Source organism: Microcaecilia unicolor, chromosome 3 (assembly GCF_901765095.1).
Source record: "Microcaecilia unicolor chromosome 3, aMicUni1.1, whole genome shotgun sequence".
Lineage (NCBI taxonomy): Eukaryota > Metazoa > Chordata > Amphibia > Gymnophiona > Siphonopidae > Microcaecilia > Microcaecilia unicolor.
In genome coordinates, this window is record NC_044033.1 from 55,831,047 (window position 1) to 55,854,746 (window position 23,700).

A 23,700-nucleotide genomic window follows, 5' to 3' on the forward strand; every position below is an offset into this window, starting at 1 on the left:
GCGCCAAAATTCCTACCTTTTGACCTCACCTGTCTAATGTTTAAAGCCTTCTCTTCTCTCTTCTCCCCCCCCTCCCCGCAGGTCCAGCATCTCTCCCCTTCTCTTGCACCCTGGTCCAGTCTCTCTACTGCCTCCCCCCCCTCGCAGATCCAGCATCATTTCTTTTTCACCTCTTTCCCTCTCCCTCCTCTCCACAGTTCTGTAAAGTGCTTTCAGCTAGGCCCTGGGTCATCCCTCTTCCATATCCTGCCCACAAGACATTGTATCGGAGGAGATGGGGCAGCAGAGGGAAGACCCAGAGCCTGGATGAAAGCAGCCTGTGTTCAGGCTACTGCTGGTAACTCACACAAGGTTTACAGAACTGTGGGAGAGGGGGGAAGAGGGAGAGAGGAGAAGGAGTGATGCTGAACCCGCAGGGGAGGGGGTGCGGATACAGAAGACCATGTTGGGGGGGCAGAAGGTGAGAGACGCCAGGCCCACGAGGGGGAGGAGGAGGAGAGGGGCAGAAGCGATGTGGGGGTAGGTAAGGGGGAGGGGATGCCGGCATGATACAAACTGGCTCAGGGTGCCACACTCCCTTGAACCAGCCCTGAATATCAGCCTTACCTGGATAGTTTCTAGGTGCTAACTAACTAATTAAATCCAAGTGTCCCCACTGTTCTGTTCTTCAACTCTTTTAATTCTTACAAATATTTACTCTTTTTACTATATATATATATATATATATATATATATATATTTACTCTTTTTATTATATATATTCCTTTTTGGGGGGAACTTAGTGGCTTTAATGGCCAAATATTTTAGGCACATTAAACAGCTTCACAATCGCACCATCATCACTGGTCAAAAACCTCCTATTACACATTCACCATATTTTACTCTATTATCCTCATTTTTCCACAAAATTCTTTGTAAACCTCCTTTATGCAAAGCAAAAATGCACATCTTTTTCACAAGGCTCTCAAGGCTCTACGGAGCTGTCTGTTTCACCTTACTGGGCTTTATCAGGAGACTACACAACAGAACCCAATTTTGAGAACACTATCTCATGCTGTTCCTTACTATGCACTGCAGTTTTTCTTGCTGTCAAGCGGTACTTCCAGGTGCTGCCAGAGACCCAGCTATTTAGTGCCAGTGCCTGGATAGGGCCCAGCATTGAATATTGGAGTCTAATTTAGCCTGGTGGTGGTCAGTGTTTAAAGAAACTGGGTGAATGTTGCCCCCTCAGCTTATTGTGATATCCAGGGCAAGTTTGGCCCTTACCTTTGCTAACTAGATGACCTGGCTTCACATGCTCTTGGAAGCCTGTGGATATTCAACTGTGCCCACTTCTCTCTTTATTTAAGAGCAGATTTATTGGTTTTACTTTGTGTCATTTCGAATCACCCTTCAAGCAAAAGCCACTGCTTAAGTAAATAGTTCTCCTGCATTGACATGCTAGGAGGAGCTTAAGCTTTGTTAGTCCACTGTACTCCCGAAACCTCGCTATAAATCTCAGCTAGCTCTGCCTTTGGGATACAGTATTTAAGACACATGGAGAGAGGTGGAGAACTGTGTACTGCAGCAGTTTCCCTCCCAGCTCTGACTTGCTGCACAGGTGGCAGAAAGAATAGCAGCATGCAGTGCAGCCAGGACATGGACTTTTACCTCAGCTCTGTGCTGTTCATCACAGGGTTACTGTACCTCTGGTACTGCATTGGAACTCCATACGAATACGGGAGGTATCTGGATTTACAAGCCAAAACGACTGTCCTGTGTCCAGCGAAACATGGCTGGTTCCTCCAGGAGCTGCCCTCCTTCCTGGTACCTGTGCTGCTCATCCTGCACAGCCCCCAGCCCAGCTCTCCAGGGTGCAAGCTGCTCTGCTTCCTCTTCTGCACACACTACTTTTACAGGTAATCTAAAGCAAAAATACTGAGCTGGCTTAGTTTGTAGAGTAAGTGATATGAGTCTGTTGGATAGAAAACACAGACTTGACATGTGTTCTTGTTGAGCATCAGAGACACAGTATCTCTTCCAGACTGCATGTGAATACTGCTGAGAAACATAGTCAGGACAGCGGCAATTTTTCCCCTCTCCAGAAAATGAAACAGGCTAGCCTTGTACAACTGTGATAATTGAAAATAGTGGACAATAGGCTTGAATATGAAATTACATTAGTTCAAGGTGTTCTTGAAAAGCCAATGGTGCTGTTTTATTCCTTTAAAGTTATGTTCAACTATGCATTGATGTTCATATCCTAACCTTGTAAGTGATATGTTAACCTTGCCAGTCATTTTATAACCTTGTAAGCCACATTGAACCCAACCAGGTTGGGAAAATTGTGAGATATAAATGCTGTTATAAATAAAATAAAAAAAAATAAATGTTTTGCTCTTTTGTTTGACGATGATGGTTTCTTGCTCCAAATCATTCAACTGTTCTGTTTAGGAACTTATGCAGGTCACCCTGACAATGCCTCTTGTAAAGATAAATAGGATATCTTGTACCTTCAGAAAAATAGGCATGAATATGTAACTTAGGAGGGTACAGGATGTGTGTGAAAATTTCTCCAAAAAACTATAGAAAGTTGGACATGTCCTTAGGGTGGTGGTTGAAATTTTTACACCTCTGCATTTCTTCTTTAAAGGGTCTTTTTACTAAGCCACGCTAAAAAGTGACCAGTGGTAGTTTTCCGCATGCTCCGGCCACTTTTTAGCATGGCTCTAAAATGGCGAAAATTCTGTTTCCACTATTAATGGCAAAGTGATAATTTCCAAATTAGTGCACAGCCATTACCACCTGAGCCCTTACCACCACCTATTTAGAAGGTGGTAAGGGATCACATGCTGTTTGTGTGGTAATTGGGCAGTGTGCAGCAATGTGCCCACTCTGCCCTATTACTGCTGGGAACACCTACTTCTCGCCCCCTGGGAGTTTGCGTGTGGCAAACTCATAACTACCCCAGGGTCCCTGGGTGTACCCGGCGGTAGTGCTGTCTGCCCGTGTGATAACCCTACCGCGCCTTTGTAAAAGTGCCCCCAAGTCCCCAAGTCTGCAAATTATTCAGGCATCCTCAAGCCCTTAGTACCAGGGCCCTAGCCAGACTTCGGTGGGAGGGGACTCCAGAGCCTGAGGTGAGGGGGCACATTTATCCCCCCCGGCAGCGCCGCCCCCCCCCCCCATACTTTTGGTTTCCACTCCCCCGTCCCTTTTGACCCCCCCTCCCGCCGCCGCCAACCTTACCCCACCACCGCTAAGTACCTTTGCTGGAAGGGGTCCCCAACCCCCACCAGCCGAAGTCCCCTTCAGCGCTGGTCTCCGAGTCCAGCGCGTTCGCTGATCTGGATTCTGTTTCTGTGAGTCCTGATGTCCTGCACATTCGTGCAGGACGTCAGGACTCACAGAAACAGAATCCAGATCAGCAACGCACTGGAGACCAGCGCTGAAGAGGACTTCAACTGGTGGGGGTTGGGGACCCCCGCCAGCAAAGGTACCTGACGGCGGCGGCGGCGAGGGGTACGAATGTGGCGGGGAGGGGCGGCGGCAGGGGGTGAAAGCAGGGGGCCAGGGCTAAATCTGCCAGGGCTAAATCTGCAGGGGCCCATGCCCCCGTGGCCCCATCTAGCTACATCCCTGCTTGGTACATGTCAACCAGGCTGCTAAGTGGTCCTGTGTCTGTAGAGATGCTTTAAGTCATTCTTGAGTTTTTGGCAGAATTTATAAAATAATAGAACATGATGGCAGATGAAAAATACAAAGCTGGCTTTGTTCTTGCTTCCCTTCCACTAAGAGCCCTGTTTACTCAGGTGCATTAGTGTTTTTAACGCGCCTACACTTAGCGCACGTGCTAACCATGTAGGCGCCTATAGGGATATTGTAGGCACATACATGGTTAATTAGCGTAATGGTTTATGCATGCTAGAAATGTTAACGCGCCTATAACGCTGCTTAGTAAATATAGCCCTATGAATGGTATTGTTCCTGTACTGTGCTTCTTTGAATTCTCTTTCATTGGGATCCGTTTGGTACATCAACCACCCATCCTTAAACTTGAATGTAACTCCATCCTGTCTGCATATCAGTCCCCTCCACCTTCATTTTATATTACCCACCTGGTACACTTTTGCTAGCTGTAGTGCTGATTTTAGAGTGAACCAACAAGACTACAAATACCACAGTGCAGTGGGATGTAAGTTGAAACATATACCTCACTCCTTCCCTCCGCATAGAAAGTGTGAATTCACCACATTTTATTATTATTGACTTTTGTCCAAAGTTGTTGAAGTGTTGCTTTATAAAGTTACCTAGAGGTAATGGTGTGCTGGAACTGGCTCGCCAGAGCTGTTTGTTACTTTTTGAAGAATTTTGGGAGCAGGTTGTTAAACTTTAACAACCAGCTCCCAAAATTTGGGCTGGGGTGACTCAGGTCCCCTCCTGGCGGCATCCTTGGGCATCTCATTTGCACTCCTCCTCTTCAACCCTCGCAGTGGCAAAACACAAAACAGCATGAAACCATGCATGGGGCTGTAGCCCTGAGCTTGCCGCTGCTGGCTTCCTTCCTCCTCCCTCTCCAAAACAGGCAGTTACATCCTGAGGGGAGGGAGGAGGAAGGAAGCCAGCAGCGGCAAGCTCAGGGCTACAGCCCCATGCATGGTTTCATGCTGGTTTTTGTTTTGCCCACCGCGAGCATGAGGGTCGCAGCTCATGGTTCCTTCAGGTTGCTGCTGTACCGGCCCCGGGAGGAGGAAGGAAGCCGGCAACAGCACAAGTAGATTGAGAGAGAGAGCCTGCTGTTAAAAAATTTTCCGGCACACCACTGCCTAAAGGAAATGTTCAGTCTTTGAAATTTAATAAAACAAGCATAGAAAATGCAAGCAATAAGCCCTACAGTCTCTCCCTTAGAGATCATCTGCATTTGTCATATTCTTTCTTGAATTCAGATACAGTCCTCATCTCTACCACCTCCACTGGTAGGGTGTTCCATGGATCTACCACTCATTTTATAAAGAAACTAGGAAAAAAGGCCTGTTTCTGAACGCAATGAAACGGGCACTAGCAAGGTTGTCTGAGTGAGTGTAGTGTGTCCTGTGCCGTGGTGTCCCCTTGTGTCCAGATCGAGCAATGTGTTGTCTCCCCCTTGTCTCCCCTCCATATGTGTCTGTATGTTTCCTTTCACCCATATAGAGTGTCCCCCTCCCTGTCTGTGTGCCCTGTGAGTTGTAGGCCCTCCTCCCTGTCCCCTGTGAGTTGTAGGCGTCCCCTCCCTCCCTTTCTCTCCCTCTGCCTTTGATTTCCAGAGCACCTCCCTCCCTCTCCCTCTGTGTCCTGTGATTTGCAGGCCCCCTCCCTCCGTCCCTCCGAGAACAGCACCCCCTTACCCCCCCCCCCCAGGTCGGTGGTAGCTCACTCCCCCCCAGCCCGAGGTCAGCACTCAGCACAATCTATATAAATAATTCTCACCTCCAACGTTCGCCACTCGGCCCCCGAGGTCGACGGAGCCAGCGCTTTAAAGTTATGTGAGCTGAGAGCAAGAGAAGCACAGTACAGCAGCGTCGCATTCATCTTTCCCTTTGTGAGCGAAACAGGAAATGAGGGCGGGACACAGAGAGAGAAGGGGAAAGTTGAACGTGACGCTGCTGTACTGTGCTTCTCTTGCTGTCAGCTCGCATAACTTTAAAGCGCTGGCTCCGTCAACCTCGGGGGGTGAGTGGCGGCCTCCGGGGGGGGGGGGGAGAAGCGAGTGAGCAACGGATCTTGCTGTGCGGTCGCAGAAGTTTTAAGCGCTGCTTCCGTGGACCTCGGGGGGGGGGTGAGTGGCATCCTCCGGGGGGGGGGAATGCGAGTGAGCGACGGCCGTGAGGGGACTTGGGAGGGGGGAGTGAGAGAGTAGCGGGTGCAGTGGCGAGTGGGAGGGACTGGATAAAGAGGGTGGTGTGGACCATTGAGTGGGGGTGCAGGTGAGAGAGGGTGGACGGTGAGTGCAAGCAGGCAGCCACAGCGGGGAGTTGGTTCCTCCGTGGCTCCGCCCTCAACGTCATGATGTTTGACGCGAGGGCGGGGCAGACAGTCATGGTGCCAGCTCGATCTACACCATGACGGAAGTTGGAGGGGAAAAATGTGGCTTCATTAGAACATTGGGGTTGAGAATTATGTCCGGAAGGGTCGTGGCTGAGGGCGGGTCTATAAGTGAGGGTGAGTGGTCCTGACAGCCTACCCTAGGAACAGTACATTCAGTGCTTCACTGAACGTTGGAGGTGAGAATTATTTCTATAGATATTTCTTTAGGTTACTCCTGATTCAATCCCCTTTTGCCTTCATCCTATGCTCCTTTGTTTCAGAGCTCCCTTTCAACTGAAAGAGGCCCATATTTTATGTATTAATGCCACAGAGGTACAGTAAAATTTGGATTATCCGGACTAATCTCTGCAGAGAGCAGTCCGGATAATGGAAAATTCAGGTGATTGGACATTCCTTTTTGAAAAAAGCACACACTTTGATCATTACATGTTGAGCATTATTTTTTGTTTTCAGTAATAAATGGGAAAAAATACCAAACTATTTGTGATGTTATAATTTTCTTTTTACTGTATATCAGGCATAATGTGATAATTATAATGCAGAGACTATGATAAAAACATTTAAAAAAATAAAGAACGGAAGCAGTCCAGATAATCAGAGTTTGGATAATCAGCGTCCTACTGTATTTAAATATCTCTATCATATCTCCCCTCTCACAGCTTTCTTCTAAAGTATGTATACATGTTGAGATTTGTCCCATACATTGGCATCTTATCCAGGAGATTGAGCGTTTCAGAGATAAGGACGTCACCACTGCATTCACCACAGGCCGGAACCAGAAAAAACAATTAGTTCTGTCTGCATTATACGATAAAAGACAAGATATAAAATACCTTGGGTTAGAACAGCAGATGTAGTTGGAGATTCAATCATTAAGCATGTAGATAACTGGGTGGCTGGTGGACTTGAGGATCACTTGGCCACTTGCCAGCCTGGGTGTGAAGGTGGCAGACCTCATGCAGCACCTAGATAAGATTTTAGACAGTGCTGGGAAGGAGCCTACAGTCTTGGTACACGTGGATACCAATGACACAGGAAAATGTGGGAGGGAGGTTCTAGAAGCCAAATTTAGGTTCTTAGGTAGAAAGCACAAATCCAGAACCTCCAGAGTAGCATTTTAGAAGTGCTCCCCATTCCACGTGCAGGACCAAAGAGACAGGTAGAGCTCTGGAGTCTCAATGTGTGGATGAGGCAATGGTGCAGGGAGGAGGGTTTTAGATTTGCTAGGAACTGGGCAACATTTTGAGGAAGAGAGAGCCTATTCCAGAAGGATGGGCTCCACCTTAACCCAGGTTGGAACCACGCTGCTGGCATCAACACTTAAAAAGGAGATAGAACAGTTTTTAAACCAGAAACTGGGGGACGGCCGACAGTCACTCAAAAGTGCATGGTTCAGAATCTTTAAAATATATCACCAAAACAGGGAAGATAGGACATCCCAATAGCGAGGTTGCAATAGAGACCATAGTAGACCAGGAGGGGCATAATCGAACGCGAACGCCCATCTCCTTGGGCGTCTATCTCCGAGGACGGGTACGTGAAGGGGCGGGACAGACCGTATTTTCAAAAAAAATGGGCACCCATCTTTTTTTTCGATAATACGGTTTGTGCTGGGCAAATGCATCGGATTTGGGCAGATTTGAGCTGGGCGGTTTCGTTTTTCAGCGATAATGGAAACCGAAGGTGCCTAGCTCAAAAACGAACAACTCCAAGACATTTGGTCGTGGGAGGGGCCAGGATTCGTAGTGCACTGGTCCCCCTCACATGCCAGGACACCAACCGGGCACCCTAGGGGGCACTTGTAACAAGTAAAAAAAAAATTTTAAATACCTCCCAAGTCCGTAGCTCCCTTACCTTGGGTGCTGAGCCCCCCAAATCCCCCCCAAAACCCACTGCCCACAACTCTACACCATTACCTTGGCACTTATGGCTGAAGAGGGGCACCTAGATGTGGGTACAGTGGGTTTTGGGGGCGGTTTGGAGCGCTCCTATTTACCACCACAAGTGTAACAGGTAGGGGGGGATGGGCCTGGGTCCACCTGGCTGAAGTCCACTGCACCCACTAACAACTGCTCCAGGGACCTGCATACTGTTGTGATGGAGCTGGGTATGACATTTGAGGCTGGCTTACAGGCTGGAAAAAAAAAGTTTTTAAAGTTATTTTTTTGGGATGGGAGGGGGTTAGTGTCCACTGGGGGAGTCAGGGGAGGTCATCCCCGATTCCCTCCGGTGGTCATCTGGGCAGTTGGGGCACTTTTTGGGGACTTGTTCGTGAGAAAAAAGGGTCCAGAAAAACTGACCCAAATTCTTGCTTCTGGCGCCCTTCTTTTTTCGATTATCGGCCGAGTGCGCCCATCTCTCCTCGACCGATAAACACGCCCCAGTCCTGCCTTCACCAAGCCTCCGACATGCCCCCGTCAACTTTGTCCGTTCCTGCGACAGATTGCAGTTGGAGACGCCCAAAATAGGCTTTCGATTATACCGATTTGGGCACCCATGGGAGAAAGACACCTATCTCCCGATTTGGGTCGAAATATGGGCATCTTTCTCTTTTGAAAATAAGCTGGCAGGTGTCTTTTAATAAAGCCAAATAATAAATTAAACAATTTTTATTTTTAATTTTCAGTGCTCAGTAATGCTGTCGTGCCCTTTAAACCAAATGTTTCTGGATTGGGTACACAGCCGCCATACATCACAGCACTCGCCCTCCCTTCCTTCCTTTTCTCACTAACGTGAGACACTAACTGCTAGTGCTGACAGTCGAATATGTTTATGTAAGCGCTAATAGATTACTTATCTTGGCTGTCTTAACGAGTGCGCGGTCTGTGTTACCTCCAGAACACCCACATTAGTGCATGGTGGTTAAAATCATTTACTCCGTCTTTATCCCCAACGCGGAGCCGCGTTTCACTTTGTGAAGTTTTTTCAAGGGAATATAACTCAAATCTGTTAAATAAAGCTACAGACATATACCTTTAAACATTATAATATCTTCATTAGGCTTATATCAATTGTGAATAATAACCATTGTATTTATATTCTTAGCTTACCGAGAGAGATTCCTATGCTCGCACCTCCCTACTATTGTAAGCCAGGAACTTGTGGAGCTAAATTAGTATTTATACGTCATCAGCACCTGACACTCCCACCGGAAACTCCCCCCAAAATTTTTTCAAACTTTAAAGGGTCAGCCATTCTATTTCTTTGTTTAGTCCATACGGGTGAACTGTATTCCAGGTGTATATGAATCTCTGTTCTTGCTGCGTTAATATAGATGTAATCTCTCCTCCCCATCGGAGCTGTATTCGTGTCAGTACAACGTATTGTAAGTCAAATTCTACGTGACCATTGGCATGCCAGTGACTTACTAAAGGTGCTTCTGTTTTGTTGATCCGAATATTGCTGAGATGTTCTCCTATACGTAACTTGACCTTTCTGCGAGTTTGAGCAATACACCACTTTTGACAAGGGCAACAAATAGCATAAATCGCTTGAGTGGTATTGCAATTAGTCTTAAAACGTAAGTTGAATCTTTTACCAGTAGCTGGATTCGTGACACTATCAACTGTCATTGCGTGTTTACAGTAAATGCAATTCTGACATTTACTGTGACCTGGTGATTCTATCTTGTCATGCATCTGTCTGAATATGGATAGAAACTCGCCCATGTTTTTACTTCTTTTATAAGTGGTCTGAGGTCTATTTTTAAACTGGGGATGTAACTGTAAAACTGGCCAATGCTTCTGTATAATTTTGGATATTGCAATGTCTGTGGGGGAGAATGGTAAAACGCATTGCAGGTTGCTACTCAGTCTCCTATTGTCTAAGCGCGGGCTAATTAACCAATCTCTGTTGGCATTTAATGCTCTCTCGTGCATGTTTGATGACTTTATTGGGGTATCCCCTTTGTTTGAATTTATTTGTCATTTAGTTAGCATGAAAGATGAATGATTGTTTTTCTCTGCACAATCACTTGACTCTGAGGAACTGACCAACTGGAATGCCGTTCTTAAGAGGTACTGGATGGTGGCTAGAGTAATGGAGAATCGTGTTTCTATCAGTGGGTTTTTTGAAGAGCGCTGTGATGAACTTCTCCTGCTGTATTTCAATGTGAATATCTAAAACGTCTGCCACCTGATGACTTATGGTGGAAGTAAATTTAATATTAGGATCACATTTATTGAGGTCATATATAAATATATCCAGTTCACATAAACTCCAAGACCATACTAGTAGAATATCGGCTATATAGCGACGCCATAATATAACATTTGTATAATGAGATGAAGTATATACGTGTACCTTTTCAAATTGGGCCATGTATAAACAGGCTACTGTGGGAGCCACAGTAGCCTCCATGGCTACTCCTTTTGTTTGTAAGTAAAAGGTGTCTTCCAGACAAAAATAATTACGGCAAATAACTAATTCCCCAATATTGTTCAAAAATTGCTTTTTTTCTGATGAAATCTGTAAATCATGAATATATGAATCAAGGATCTGTAATGCTGCTGACTGAGGGATATTAGAGTAAAGGGATTGTATATCCATAATCACCATCGTGTAATTGCTATACGCACTTAAATCTGTGGCGGGGCATAATCGAACGCGAATGCCCATCTCCATGGGCATCTATGTCCGAGAACGGGTATGCGAAGGGGCGGGACAGACCGTATTTTCGAGAAAAATGGGCACCCATCTTTTTTTTCGATAATATGGTTTGTGCCGGGCAAATGCCTCGGATATGTGCGGATTTGAGCTGGGCGGTTTCATTTTTCAGCGATAATGGAAAACGAAGGCGCCCAGCTCAAAAATGAACAACTCCAAGGCATTGGGTCGTGGGAGGGGCCAGGATTCGTAGTGCACTGGTCCCCCTCACATGCCAGGACACCAACTGGGCACCCTAGGGGGCACTTGTAACAAGTAAAAAAAAAAAAAGTAAAATACCTCCCAAGTCCATAGCTCCCTTCCTTTTGGTGCTGAGCCCCTCAAATCCCCCCCAAAACCCACTCCCCACAACTCTACACCATTACCATAGCCCTTATGGCTGAAGGGGGGCACCTAGATGTGGGTACAGTGGGTTTTGGGGGCAGTTTGGAGGGCTCCCATTTACCACCACAAGTGTAACAGGTAGGGGGGAAGGGCCTGGGTCCACCTGGCTGACGTCCACTGCACCCACTAACATCTGCTCCAGGGACCTGCATACTGCTGTGATGGTGCAGGGTATGGCATTTGAGGCAGGCATACAGGCTGGAAAAAAAAGTTGTTAAAGTTGTTTTTTTTTTGGTGGGAGGGGGTTAGTGACCACTGGGGGAGTCAGGGGTGGTCATCCCCAATTCCCTCCGGTGGTCATCTGGTCATTTAGGGCACTTTTTTGGGACTTGTTTGTGAAAAAAAGGGTCCAAAAAAGTGACCCAAATTAGCGGTAAAAACGCCTTTCTTTTTTCGATTATCGGACGAAGGCGCCCATCTCTCCTCGGCCGATAAACACGCCCCAGTCCCGCCTTCATCAAGCCTCCGACACGCCCCCATCAACTTTGTTCGTTCACCGTGATGCAGTTGAAGACGCCCAAAATCGGCTTTCCATTATACCGATTTGGGCGCCTTTGCAAGATGGGTGCCTATCTCCCGATTTGGGTTTAAATATGGGCGCATATCACTTTCAGAAATAAGGCTGATAGTGTCCAAGATCTGTAATAAATCTGTTGAGTCTCTCAAATACGATGGAGTCTCCTGTACCTTGGGCCATAGGAAATTATCCAGATACTGGGACAATGGTTCAAATAAAGATTGCTTACCTGATACTATCAGTCTCCCCGGCGGACTCTGTGCAGACTTGTGGATCTTCGGTATAAAATACATCCTAGGAATCACAGGGAATGATCTATATAGATATTTAAATTCTCATAAAGTTATAATGCCCTTTTGATTGGCTGTAATCAGTATGTCCCGTAATTCCAACTGATAACTACCTGTAGGATCCCCGGGTAAATTTTTATAATATGTCGTATCAGATAATTGACGCTGAGCTTCTTTTAAGTAATCCACTTTATCCTGTAGCACTATGGCTCCTCCTTTATCAGCTCTCAGTATCACCAGAGTAGGATCCTGTTGTAATTCTAATAGTGCATTCCATTGGGTTCTTGTTAAGTTATCTAGTTTTTTGTGTATGCTTTTCTAATTCTGTGACCTCTTTTAATACTAGTTGGAAAAGTTTCTATGACGTGGTCTGGCGGACCTGGGGGTAACCATATAGATGGAAGATGGTACTTTCTAATGAATGAAGTGTCACCCATTATCACTTGTTCTTGGTCATATGTTGGGCTGTCAAAATATAAACAAAGGTTAAGCATCCTGAAGAACTTATATAGTTGTCTCTTGGTCTGATATGAGTTGTATCTTTGCGAAAGGAACAAAGGATAATCCTAAAGATAACACTTGTATCTGTGTGTTTGTTAATACTTTACTGGACAAATTGAAGATCACTGTTTGATGTTTTGCTTTTGTTTCTTGGTTCTGAGGAGTCTGGGGGGAGCTTGCTCGGTTAACGGGAGATCTAAAGGGTTTCTGACCTGTGATGAAGGTTATTGTCCAATGTCTTGCTCCCTGAGTCTTGGTGCTTCCAATTCTATTGATGCATCATCGTCACTAGATGATCCGCTGGAGGTATTGAATGCAACCCACTTAATAAGTCTAAGACGTTGTGTTTTCCTTGTCAAGTCCATCCATGGAAAAACAAAACACTTAGTGTAGTCCAACTCTTCACGCTTAAATTTGGCGATCTTTTGCGCCCGTATCTCCTGGAGGTAACATAGACCACACACTCATCAAGACAGCCAAGATAAGTATCCTGGGACTACACCATATATGATTTTGTGGACTAGGGTGCAGATTTTGAAGGCGATCCGTTCTTTGATTGGGAGCCAGTGCAACCTTTCTCGAAGAGGTTTGGCACTTTCGAAGCGTGTTCTGTTGAATATCAGCCTGGCTGCTGTGTTTTGGGCAGTCTGGAGTTTTTTTATGAGTTGTTCTTTGCAGCCCGCATAGATTCCGTTGCAATAATCTGCATGGCTTAGGACCATTGATTGTATTAGATATCGAAAGGTTGCTCTTGGGAAGAAAGGTTTTAATCATTTGAACTTCCACATTGAATAGAACATTTTCTTTGTTACTGAGTTTACTTGGGTCTCGAGAGTAAGGTTGCTGACAAGGGCCCTCTTGTTTCGTGATCTGCTTCAGGAGGAAGAGCTTCCACCTCTCTGCTTTTGCATTTTCATGGAATTTAGAAACGACTTGGAGGCAATTGCGTTTAAGGTGCTCAGGGCATTTTTTTGATGTCCTTGTGACAACTGGAGGCACTGGTTGGCCAAAAAAATCCCCGGCTAAGAAAGCAAATAGAATGTTAGGTATTATTAGGAAAGGAATGGAAAACAAAAATGAGGATGTTATAATACCTTTGTAGCGCTCCATGGTGCGACCGCACCTCGAATATTGTGTTCAATTCTGGTCGCCGTATCTCAAAAAAGGATATAGTGGAATTAGAAAAGGTGCAGAGAAGGGCGACGAAAATGATAAAGAGGATGGGACGACTTCCCTATGAGGAAAGGCTAAAGCGGCTAGGGCTCTACAGCTTGGAGAAAGGCGGCTGAGGGGAAATATGATAGAGGTCTATAAAATAATGAGTGGAGTTAAATGGGTAGATGTGAAGCGTCTGTTTACGCTTTCCAAAAATACTAGGACTAGGGAGCAACCGATGAAGCTACAATGTAGTAAATTTAAAACAAATCAGAGAAAATTTTTCTTCACTCAACGTGTGATTAAACTCTGGAATTCGTTGCCAGAGAATGTGGTAAAGGCGGTTAGCTTAGCGGAGTTTAAAAAAGGTTTGGATGGCTTCCTAAAGGAAAAGTCCATAGACTGTTATTAAATGGACTTGGGGAAAATCCAATATTTCTGGGATAAGCAGTATAAAATGTTTTATACTTTTTTGGGATCTTGTCAGGTATTTGTGACCTGGATTGGCCACTGTTGGAAACAGGATGCTGGGCTTGATGGACCTTTGGTCTTTCCCAGTATGGCAATACTCATGTACTTATGTAGATGAAGTTGGTCCAGAGGGCAGCTACTTGGCTCTTATAACAAGTCTACAACTCCAATACCCTTGTCCACTCCTCTGACTTCATCCCTCATTCCTCATAATCATATCGCTTACTTTTCAGGGGGTTTTCTTTCCTGTTTCTTTGTTTTTCCCTCTTTCTCTTGTACTTATTTTACGTCATTGGGCACCCCCTAGCTGCAATAACATTTTGCAATTGGCAGTATATCAAATATTACAAATAAATAAAGATGTAGTAGAATTGGAAAGGTACAGCGAAGGGCGACTAAAATGATAGCAGGGATGGGATGACTTCCTTATGAAGAAAGACTAAGGAGGCTAGGGCTTTTCAGCTTGGAGAAGAGACGGCTGAGGGGAGACATGATAGAGGTATATAAAATAATGAGTGGAGTGGAACAGGTGGATGTGAAGCGTCTTTTCACGCTTTCCAAAAATACTAGGACTAAGGGGCATGCGATGAAACTACAGTGTAGTAAATTTAAAACAAATCGGAGAAAATTTTTCTTCACCCAACACATAATTAAACTCTGGAATTCATTGCCGGAGAACGTGGTGAAGGCGTTTAGCTTAGCAGAGTTTAAAAAGGGGTTAGACAGTTTCCTAAAGAACAAGTCCATAAACCACTACTAAATGGACTTGGGAAAAATCCACAATTCCAGGAATAACATGTATAGAATGTTTGTACGTTTGGGAAGCTCGCCAGGTGCCCTTGGCCTGGATTGGCCGCTGTCATGGACAGGATGCTGAGCTCGATGGACCCTTGGTCTTTTCCCAGTGTGGCATTACTTATGTACTTATGTAAATGGTGTAAGGTGTTCATCATAAAGAGTAGGGAAAGAATTAAAGATCTCAATATGTTTACTTTGGAAGAAAGGCGGGAGAGGGGAGTTATGATAGTGACATTTATTACCTCAGTGGCAAAAATACACAGGAATTGTCTCTTTCAATCAAAAGGAATTTCTGGAATGAGGGGGCAAAGGATGAACGTGAAAAGAGACTCAGGAGTAATCTAAGATAATACTTATTTACAGAGAAGCCAGTGGATGCATGGAACAGCCTCCTGGTGGAGGTGTTGGAGACAAAGACTGCATCTGAATTCAAGAAAGCATAGGACAAGCACATAGGATCTGTAAGGGAAAGGAAGGCATAGTAGATGGTATGTATAGAAAGACTGGATAGGCCATATGGTAATTTTCTATGTTTCATTCCCCCGATCTTCAATACTATTTAACTGGCTAAGAATGGCTCCTGGCTGGTTAAATAGTATTTAAGCACCTAACCATGTATATTCAGTGGGAGATAACTACGACATAGCAAGTTAGGCATGGATATTCAGTGCCAAACCGACTATGTTGAGCGATCTAAATAGGCCACTTAAATATCAGGCCTATCTTTGACTGCACTAAATATCGGCATAGCTGGTTAACCTTTTAGCAACCAAAATAAACCTAGATATTAAATGCTAGTCACCAGATACGGCCCAGCATTGAATATCCGGGCCCCATGTTTCTTTGTTCTGAAATACCAACATACACATGTATATGCCAACATACACATGCATATGTTGCCATGTTGGTCCCATTGATGTTTAAGACATTGACATATGTAAAATGGTTGCTGCTGCTACATGTATCTAGCACATATATGTCCATTCCTGTGCGTGTTTTAGAAAAGGCTGTATATTAGCAGATGCTTTGGCAAAAGACTGAAAAGAAGATTAAGCAAAACCAGCATGGGGGAACTGAGGCCAATTCTGGACAGACTTCTACAGTGTGTGCTCTGCAAGTGGCAAAAGTCTGAAAGAAAATCCAGCATGGGGGAACTGAGGCCGATGCAAGACAAACTTGTATGGTCTGTGTCCTGCAAGTGACAAAAGACACTTGAAGCTTCGGCATCTCCAGTGTTGTAGATCACTTTATTGTCACGTGCTGCAAGAGAGGGTGATGTGCAGCTAAGGGGAGAAGGAAGACATCTTGACTGGTAAGTTGAATAATGTCAGCAATACTTGGGGATGATATGTGGTTATAACTAAGACTTCATCATGTTTGGTGCCTATCCTGCTTATTTTAGAAGGAAAAGGGCGCCCATCTTCCGACACAATTCGGGAGATGGGCATCCTTCTCCTAAGGTCGCCCAAATCGGCATAATCGAAAGCCGATTTTGGGCGTCCTCAACTGCTTTCCGTCGTGGGGACGACCAAAGTTCAAGGGGGCATGTTGGCAGTGTACAGAAGGTGGGACGGGGGCGTGGTTAACAGATGGGCGTCCTCGGCCGATAATGGAAAAAAGAAGGGCGTCCTTGACGAGCATTTGGCTGACTTGGTCCATTTTTTTTCACAACCAAACATCAAAAAGGTGCCTGAACTGACCAGATGACCACCGGAGGGAATCGGGGATGACCTCCCCTGACTTCCCCAGTGGTCACTAACCACCTCCCACCCCGAAAAAACAATTCTGACGCCCCCTATTGAACCCTCCCCAGCCCAAGATTGACCCCCCTGAGACCAGGCCTCCATCGGGCCTACCTATATCCATCCCTGGTGGTGCAATGGGGATGTCTCAAACAATAGCGATCTCCACTTTCTTTCCTGCTTCTAGTGGCTCCATGTTCTAAAATGGCTGCTGCAAGTTTCTGCGACAGTCTCGTGGTACTACCGTTAAAGGTCAGGAGCAAGTGGAGATCACTCCTGCTCAGGATACCCTCACTAGATTACCAGGAATGTAGATAGGCTCTGGTGGGCCAATTCCTGGGTGAGGATCTCAGGTTGGGGGCTGATCTCAGGGGAAGGGGTCGGGAGAGGGCCAGAAGTGGTGTGGGGTTATGGGAGGGGGGGTTAGATTCGGCATGGGAATTTGGGAAGGGGTGTCTGAATTTGGGGGAGGGGGGCAAAGAGAATCTGACATATTTTGCTGGGACACACATAAATATTTTATGTGGGCCCCTGCTGAATATTGTCTGGGTCTCGCATAAGTGCAAGTGGCCAGCAGCAGTCTGGTCAGACGCAGTTATTCAGTGCCCAGTATTGAATATCCAGGTCTAACACAGAATGGAGGGTTGCACTAACAGAGTGAAATGGGGAGGAGGGAAGAGGCAGCAGCGCACAGAAGGAGAGATTGGGGGTTATGCTTGGAAAATCCAAGGTTGATTTGAAGTGGAGATATACAGGGTTACATCCTTTGTGAGGGGAAGGGGATTAATAGCCTTATTAAGGAGAAAGGGCTTCTCAAATATTTGAAAGATAATCTGGTGGGACTTGGCACCACCTCAAGTGATGGGCATGGAAATATTTCGAATGTAATGATCAAGAGGGTATTTTCTTTAGATCTTTTTGGGAAACTGGTAAAGCTTACTTGGTGGGCAGGGGGGGCTTATTCAAATCACTTCTAGGATAAAGAAAGAAAAAGAAGCAACTAAGAAAGATACATGAACAGCTGGAGAAGTTGCAGAGACTTTATATGATCTCCCTGGATAGCAGGATGTTCAAGAAGATGGTGCAAATTAAGAACAAACTTGAGCAGATGGCGAGTGAGAAAACAGAATTTTTATGCTAACTAAGCAAGAGGGAATTTGTAAAATGTGGGAACAGGACTAGCAAACTGCTGATATAGCATCTAAAGAAAAAGAGGAGAGGGAAAATGGCTAAAGAGATTGAGGGTGAGGATGATAGACTTAGCAAATCTAACAGCTACATAGCGTGGGAATTTTTAAAAAAGCATTACATCAATGATATCTAATCTTCTCATACCTCACACTAACATTATCTGCTTTTGTCTCACCTAGATTGTAAACCGCTCTGAACCCTGGAAAGGGGATATTAGCGGTATACAAGAATTGATTTGAATTTGAATTAGAAGCTTCTGTAGAAATCTACCTGCTACTGTGCAGAGGCTAGTATGGCAGATTACCTTTTCCTAACGTGGTTTACCGCTGCCATTGATAACCCAGGTTGCTTCTTGAAGAGTTTGCCACAGCTTGCTGTTATTTTGTTCCCAGAACTGATTGCATTTTCAAACTTATTTATTTATAAGCAAATACTACTGTGGAAGGCAAATCAATATATATATACAAAACTTACAGTGAACATTTTGCCTACAAAGAATTAAAAAAGAGAGCACACCCGCGTTCAAACTTAGTTTAAACAAACAAGCCTCAACTGCCTGGGGCAGGTTTTAACTTTAAACCTAAAATTACCCCAACAGGGCTTCTCTCATCAGCTCGGTGTGGCGAACTACAAAAACAATAATGGGAAACAACTCCCCCCTAAAAAGGGAGAAAAAACTACTATTGAAAAAAGCTGTCCCACCCTATATCAAAGTGCAAAAATTGCAAACACTGGCAGTGTCCTCTTTACCTAATCCTACTATATAAATGAAGAGTGACCGACGTGCCACACATGCGCAGAACAGCGCAGCACGTCACAAATCTCTTCCAAATTCCGACGTTGACCAGCGAGCACCGGGTGGGCGGGGATCATCCAACAGCAGCTCCGAGCGCACTCCGTCTCCGACAGGTACGATGAGCTGCTGCCGCCGCCGCTGCTGTGACCCGGGCGCTTTCTTCTGCCACCATCCCCCGAGGCGGCTTTCCTGGGCGGGGGCTCGGCTGCACCCGGCGTTGCTCCAACATCTTTCTTGCCCGTTTTAATGGGCTCAACGGCGTGTCTTATAATAATGTACCAAAAACTTATTGTTCCATTGCATCAAAAACAGGGCATTCGTAAAAAAAACTTATCTGGCAGCTTGTGTTTTCATCCAATCCTCAGAAATCTTTGAAATCCCAAAAGTCTCTGCCAACTACTCCATACAATCAAAGGCAGCCTTAATATTTTTTATTTTATTTTTATTTATTGCATTTGTACCCCACATTTTCCCACCTATTTGTAGGCTCAATGTGGCTTACATAGTATCGTCAAGGCGTTTGCCCAGTCAGTTGATAACAGATACAAGGTTGTATAGTGATCATATGAGTTATAAGTGGAGGGTCGTAAGCAGGGGTGTGCTGGTAAATTGTTAACAGGGGGCTCTCTCTCGCCATCAAAGTAAAAGAGAATTCAGGAGGGGCCCAAGCCCACATTTTGGGATCCATTTGTTAAAGTAGCCATGGAGAACCGGCTTCCAAAATTCTTAAAAACTTAACAAACGGCTCTCGAGAGCTTGTGAGAGCCTGCTCCAGCACACCACTGGTCGTAAGGGATGAAGATTGTGTGTTGTCCAGTACGCTTATAGTCATGCTGTGTTGCTGGGTGAAGAGGTTTACGTGGGGTCGTTGTGGTAGGCCATTTTGAAGAGGTTGGCTTTTAGTGATTTCCTGAAGTTCATGTGGTCGTGCATTGTTTTTACAGCTTTTGGGAGGCCATTCCATAGTTTTGCGCTTATGTAGGAGAAGCCGGATGCGTAAGTTGTTTTGTATTTCAGTCCTTTGCAATTTGGGTAGTGTAGGTTTAGGTAGGATCTTGACGATTTGACTTTGTTTCTTATTGGCAGGTCTATAAGGTCTGTCATGTATCCTGGGACTACGCCGTATATGATTTTGTGGACTAAGGTGCAGATTTTGAAGGCGATCCGTTCTTTGATTGGGAGCCAGTGCAACTTTTCTCGAAGAGGTTTGGCACTTTCGAAGCGTGTTCTGTTGAATATCAGCCTGGCTGCTGTGTTTTGGGCGGTCTGGAGTTTTTTTATGAGTTGTTCTTTGCAACCCACATAGATTCCGTTGCAATAATCCGCATGGCTTAGGACCATTGATTGTATTAGATATCGAAAGGTTGCTCTTGGGAAGAAAAGTTTTAATCATTTGAGCTTCCACATTGAATAGAACATTTTCTTTGTTACTGAGTTTACTTGGGTCTCGAGAGTAAGGTTGCTGACGAGGGCCCTCTTGTTTCGTGATCTGCTTCAGGAGGAGGAGCTTCCACCTCTCTGCTTCTGCATTTTCATAGAATTTAGAAACAACTTGGAGGCAATTGCGTTTAAGGTGCTCAAGGCATTTTTTTTATGCCCTTGTGACAACTAGAGGCACTGGTTGGCCAAAAAAAATCCCATTTTATAGTACCACCATTTGTGCTATTTTTTTTGCCAATTATGCCCATAAGTTAATTGGTAAATTAAGTGCTAATTGGCACTAAACCAATAATTGCTGGTAATTAGAGTAAATTGTTGCTAATTGTTGTACAGTATTCTCGAAATGGAGCACACAGAAGCTATACCACATAACTGCCGGGGGGGGGGGGGTGTACATGGGAAGGGCAAGAGTGTGTCAGGGGTGTGCCCAGCACTTACACACTAACCCCCTGATATTCAGCCGCATTTGACCATCCAGGAATGGCACCTGGCCAGTTAAATGCGGGAATATTCAGTGGTACATGGCCGGCCATGTACTGCTGAATATTGCCACTTAGCTGCCAGCAGATAGCTAAGAACATAAGAGTAGCCATACTGGGTCAGACCAATGGTCCATCTAACCCAGTATCCTGTTCTCCAAATAGTGGCCAAGCCAGGTCACAAGTACCTGGCAGAAACCCAAATTGTAGCAACATTCCATACTACATACATACTACATACTACTACAAATCCCATGGCAAGCAGTTCCCATGTCTGTCGCAATAGCAGACTATGAACTTTTCCTCCAGGAATTTGTCCAAACCTTTTTTAAACCCAGGTACGCTAACCGCCGTTACCACTTCCTCCAGCAAAGAGTTCCAGAGCTTAACTGTTCATTGAGTGAAAAAACATTTCCTCCTATTTGTTTTAAAAATATTTCCATGTAACTTCCTCGAGTGTCCCCTAGTCTTTGTACTTTTAGAACGAGTAACTAGTTATATCAGGCAATATAACCAGCTATCGCTGATTTTTAAAGTCAAACTGGCCAAGCTTCGTGAAACCCTGGAAAACCTTTGGCTGGTCTGACTTTAACTGGCCAGCGCTGAATATCAGCTTGGGTGGTTAAAGTCTGACTGGCCAAAGTTAAACCGGATATTCAATGCCGGTCACTGGAAATGGCCCGGCATTGAATATCGGCTCTTAGCATCGACCGCAGGAGTTAGCTGGTGTAACTCCCATGATCTGAAAATCGGCCTCTAAGATTCTAGAATGCTGACAGCTCCAATTAGTTGCAGTCATTTACACCAGCCATTCACATGGCGTAAGTGTCTGCACCTAAATGTTAGTGCGTAAATGCCCACTTATGCTATTATTCTATAACAATTACATGTGTAATTGCCAAAATAAAATTCACACTTGACGCGCAGCATCCTAACACCTAAATTTCTGCAACCTTTTCTAAATGACCCCATTAGTTACATTTTACACTTCTTTATAAAATGGGGAGGTCAGATGGGAAGGAGTACTGGTGGGGAAGAGGGATCATACAAATATAAGTGGTTCAAGCCTTTTAGGGGAAGGTCCACTCTGAAATAAAGAAAAAGGTGGGAGCAGATGCATAGGAGCCAACTTTTCAAAATGATTGGGGGTGCTGAATGAACGCAATCAAATATTCTCTTTCTCCCTCCACTTGCCACCACCAAAAATAGTCTTAGACTACATTCACCTTTTGTTTTTTTTTGTTTTTTTTTAATGTATTTTATTGCAACATTCAGATAAAACAATTAACAACAGAGCAATACCAAATCGAAAATGAATGGTGTGCAAAATGAGTCTAGTTGCATGGTACAAGTGTAAAAATTTGTGCCACAGCATTTCTTATCATCAGCTGTGACAGACAGTGAGACTGCCAGCTGTGATGATAGGTCCTAAGTTCAAAACAGGTCATTCCCTCATATTGACTAACCATAGCTACAGATAAGTACATAAGTAATGCCACACTGGGAAAAGACCAAGGGTCCATCGAGCCCAGCATCCTGTCCACGACAGCGGCCAATCCAGGCCAAGGGCACCTGGCAAGCTTCCCAAAATAGTGGTGGTGGTGAATCTTCTGCCACTCAATAGGACAGAATCAATTTCTTGATGAGCAAAAGAGCATTATTAAGGAAGTGGCACAGCGAGGCCAAGAGGCCCTGCTCCACCAAGTATTCCCTGAATGCAGTGAGCAGTAGAACATCAAACATCTATTGTAAAACTAAACCAGCCAGAATAGTACAGATTCTCGATCCTGCATAGTCAATGCCAACAGAAAACCATGTCGTTTTCACAGACACAGATACACCCTAATCCACTATAAAATAAGTAACCACAAACTGGTTTTAATCATTGTGAACACTGAGACCTGCTAGTGAGCATTAGCAGTATAGCAAATTTTAAATAAAATATAAACTAACAATAGAAATATTTAGACAAAATTAAACTGAACCCCCAAGAAGCCAGAGTCTGAATACAATGCAACACCACAGAAACAGTGATAGTGATGTATGTCCCCTACTACTGTGCAAAATATAAAGATAGCAGATGTAAATTTGAAAAAACTAGCAAATACCAATCCCCACTTTATAAATTAACAAATAGAAACAAAACAAATAAGGAAAACAAGACAATACCATTTTATTGGACTAATACATTTAGCTTTCAGAGGCCAAAACCTCCTTCCTCAGGTCAATACAGTATACTGCTATTACAGTATCCTGTCCAGACCTGAGGAAGGGGGTTTTGGTCTCTGAACATTAGTCAAAATGTATTAAAATTAGTCCAATAAAAAATTACCTTATTTCCATTTCCTATTTATAAACATGTATTAACACAGCTACAATAGTACTTTAACCTAAAGCAGAAAAAATAAAAAAATATTTTATCTACCTTTGCTGTCACTGGTTTCTGCTTTCCTCATCTTCTATTCACGCTCTCCCTTCTATCCACCATCTGCCCCTTCCATCCAGGGTCTGCCTTCTCTCTCTCCCTGCCCCTGCAATCCAGTGTCTGCCCTCTCTCTTTCTGCCCCCTCTATCCAGCGTCTGTACCTCTTTCCCTTCCATCCAGTGTCTGCCCTCTCTCTTTCTGCCCCATCTATCCAGCGTCTGTACCTCTTTCCCTTCCATCCAGTGTCTGCCCCTTCCAACCACTGTTTGCTGCCTCTTTCCCTTCCATCCAGTGTCTGCTCTCTCTGTCTCTGCCCATTCCATCCACCGTATGCCCCTGTCTGTCCTCTCTCTCCCACTTCCAACCATTGTATGCCCTCTCTTGCTTCCATCCTGGATCTGCCCTCTTTGTCTCTGCCCTTCCATCCTCTGCCATTTCTCTCCCTTCCATCCAGGGTCTGCCCTTTCTCTCTCTGCCCCAATCCATCCACTATCTGCCCTTTCTTTCTCTGATCCATCCATGGTCTGCCATCCCGCCCTCTCCCTTCCATCCAGTATCTGTCCTCTCTCTGTCGCTGCCCCTTCCATCTACCATCTTCCCTTCCTCTCCCTTCCATCCAGGATGTGCCCTTTCCATCTCTGCCCCTTCCATCTACCATGTGCCCTTTCTGTCCCATCCATCCAGGGTCTGCTCTCCCTCTTCTTCGTTCCATCCAGGATATGTCCTCTTTCTCTCTCTTCCCCTTCCATTCATCGACCATCTGTCCTTTCTGTCCCTTCCATC

At 45.0% G+C, this 23,700-nt stretch overlaps 1 protein-coding gene across 1 annotated transcript in view; it reads left to right on the forward strand.

The window, feature by feature from the left end:
• Window positions 1-1,509: 1,509 nt before the first annotated feature.
• The window catches only part of SRD5A2 (steroid 5 alpha-reductase 2), a 131,977-nt gene continuing 109,786 nt past the window's right edge, over window positions 1,510-23,700 (forward strand). The window contains exon 1 of the mRNA XM_030195950.1: window positions 1,510-1,898. Coding sequence (XP_030051810.1) covers window positions 1,537-1,898 — 362 coding nt within the window. The 5' untranslated portion in view covers window positions 1,510-1,536. The remainder of the gene's footprint in view (window positions 1,899-23,700) is intronic.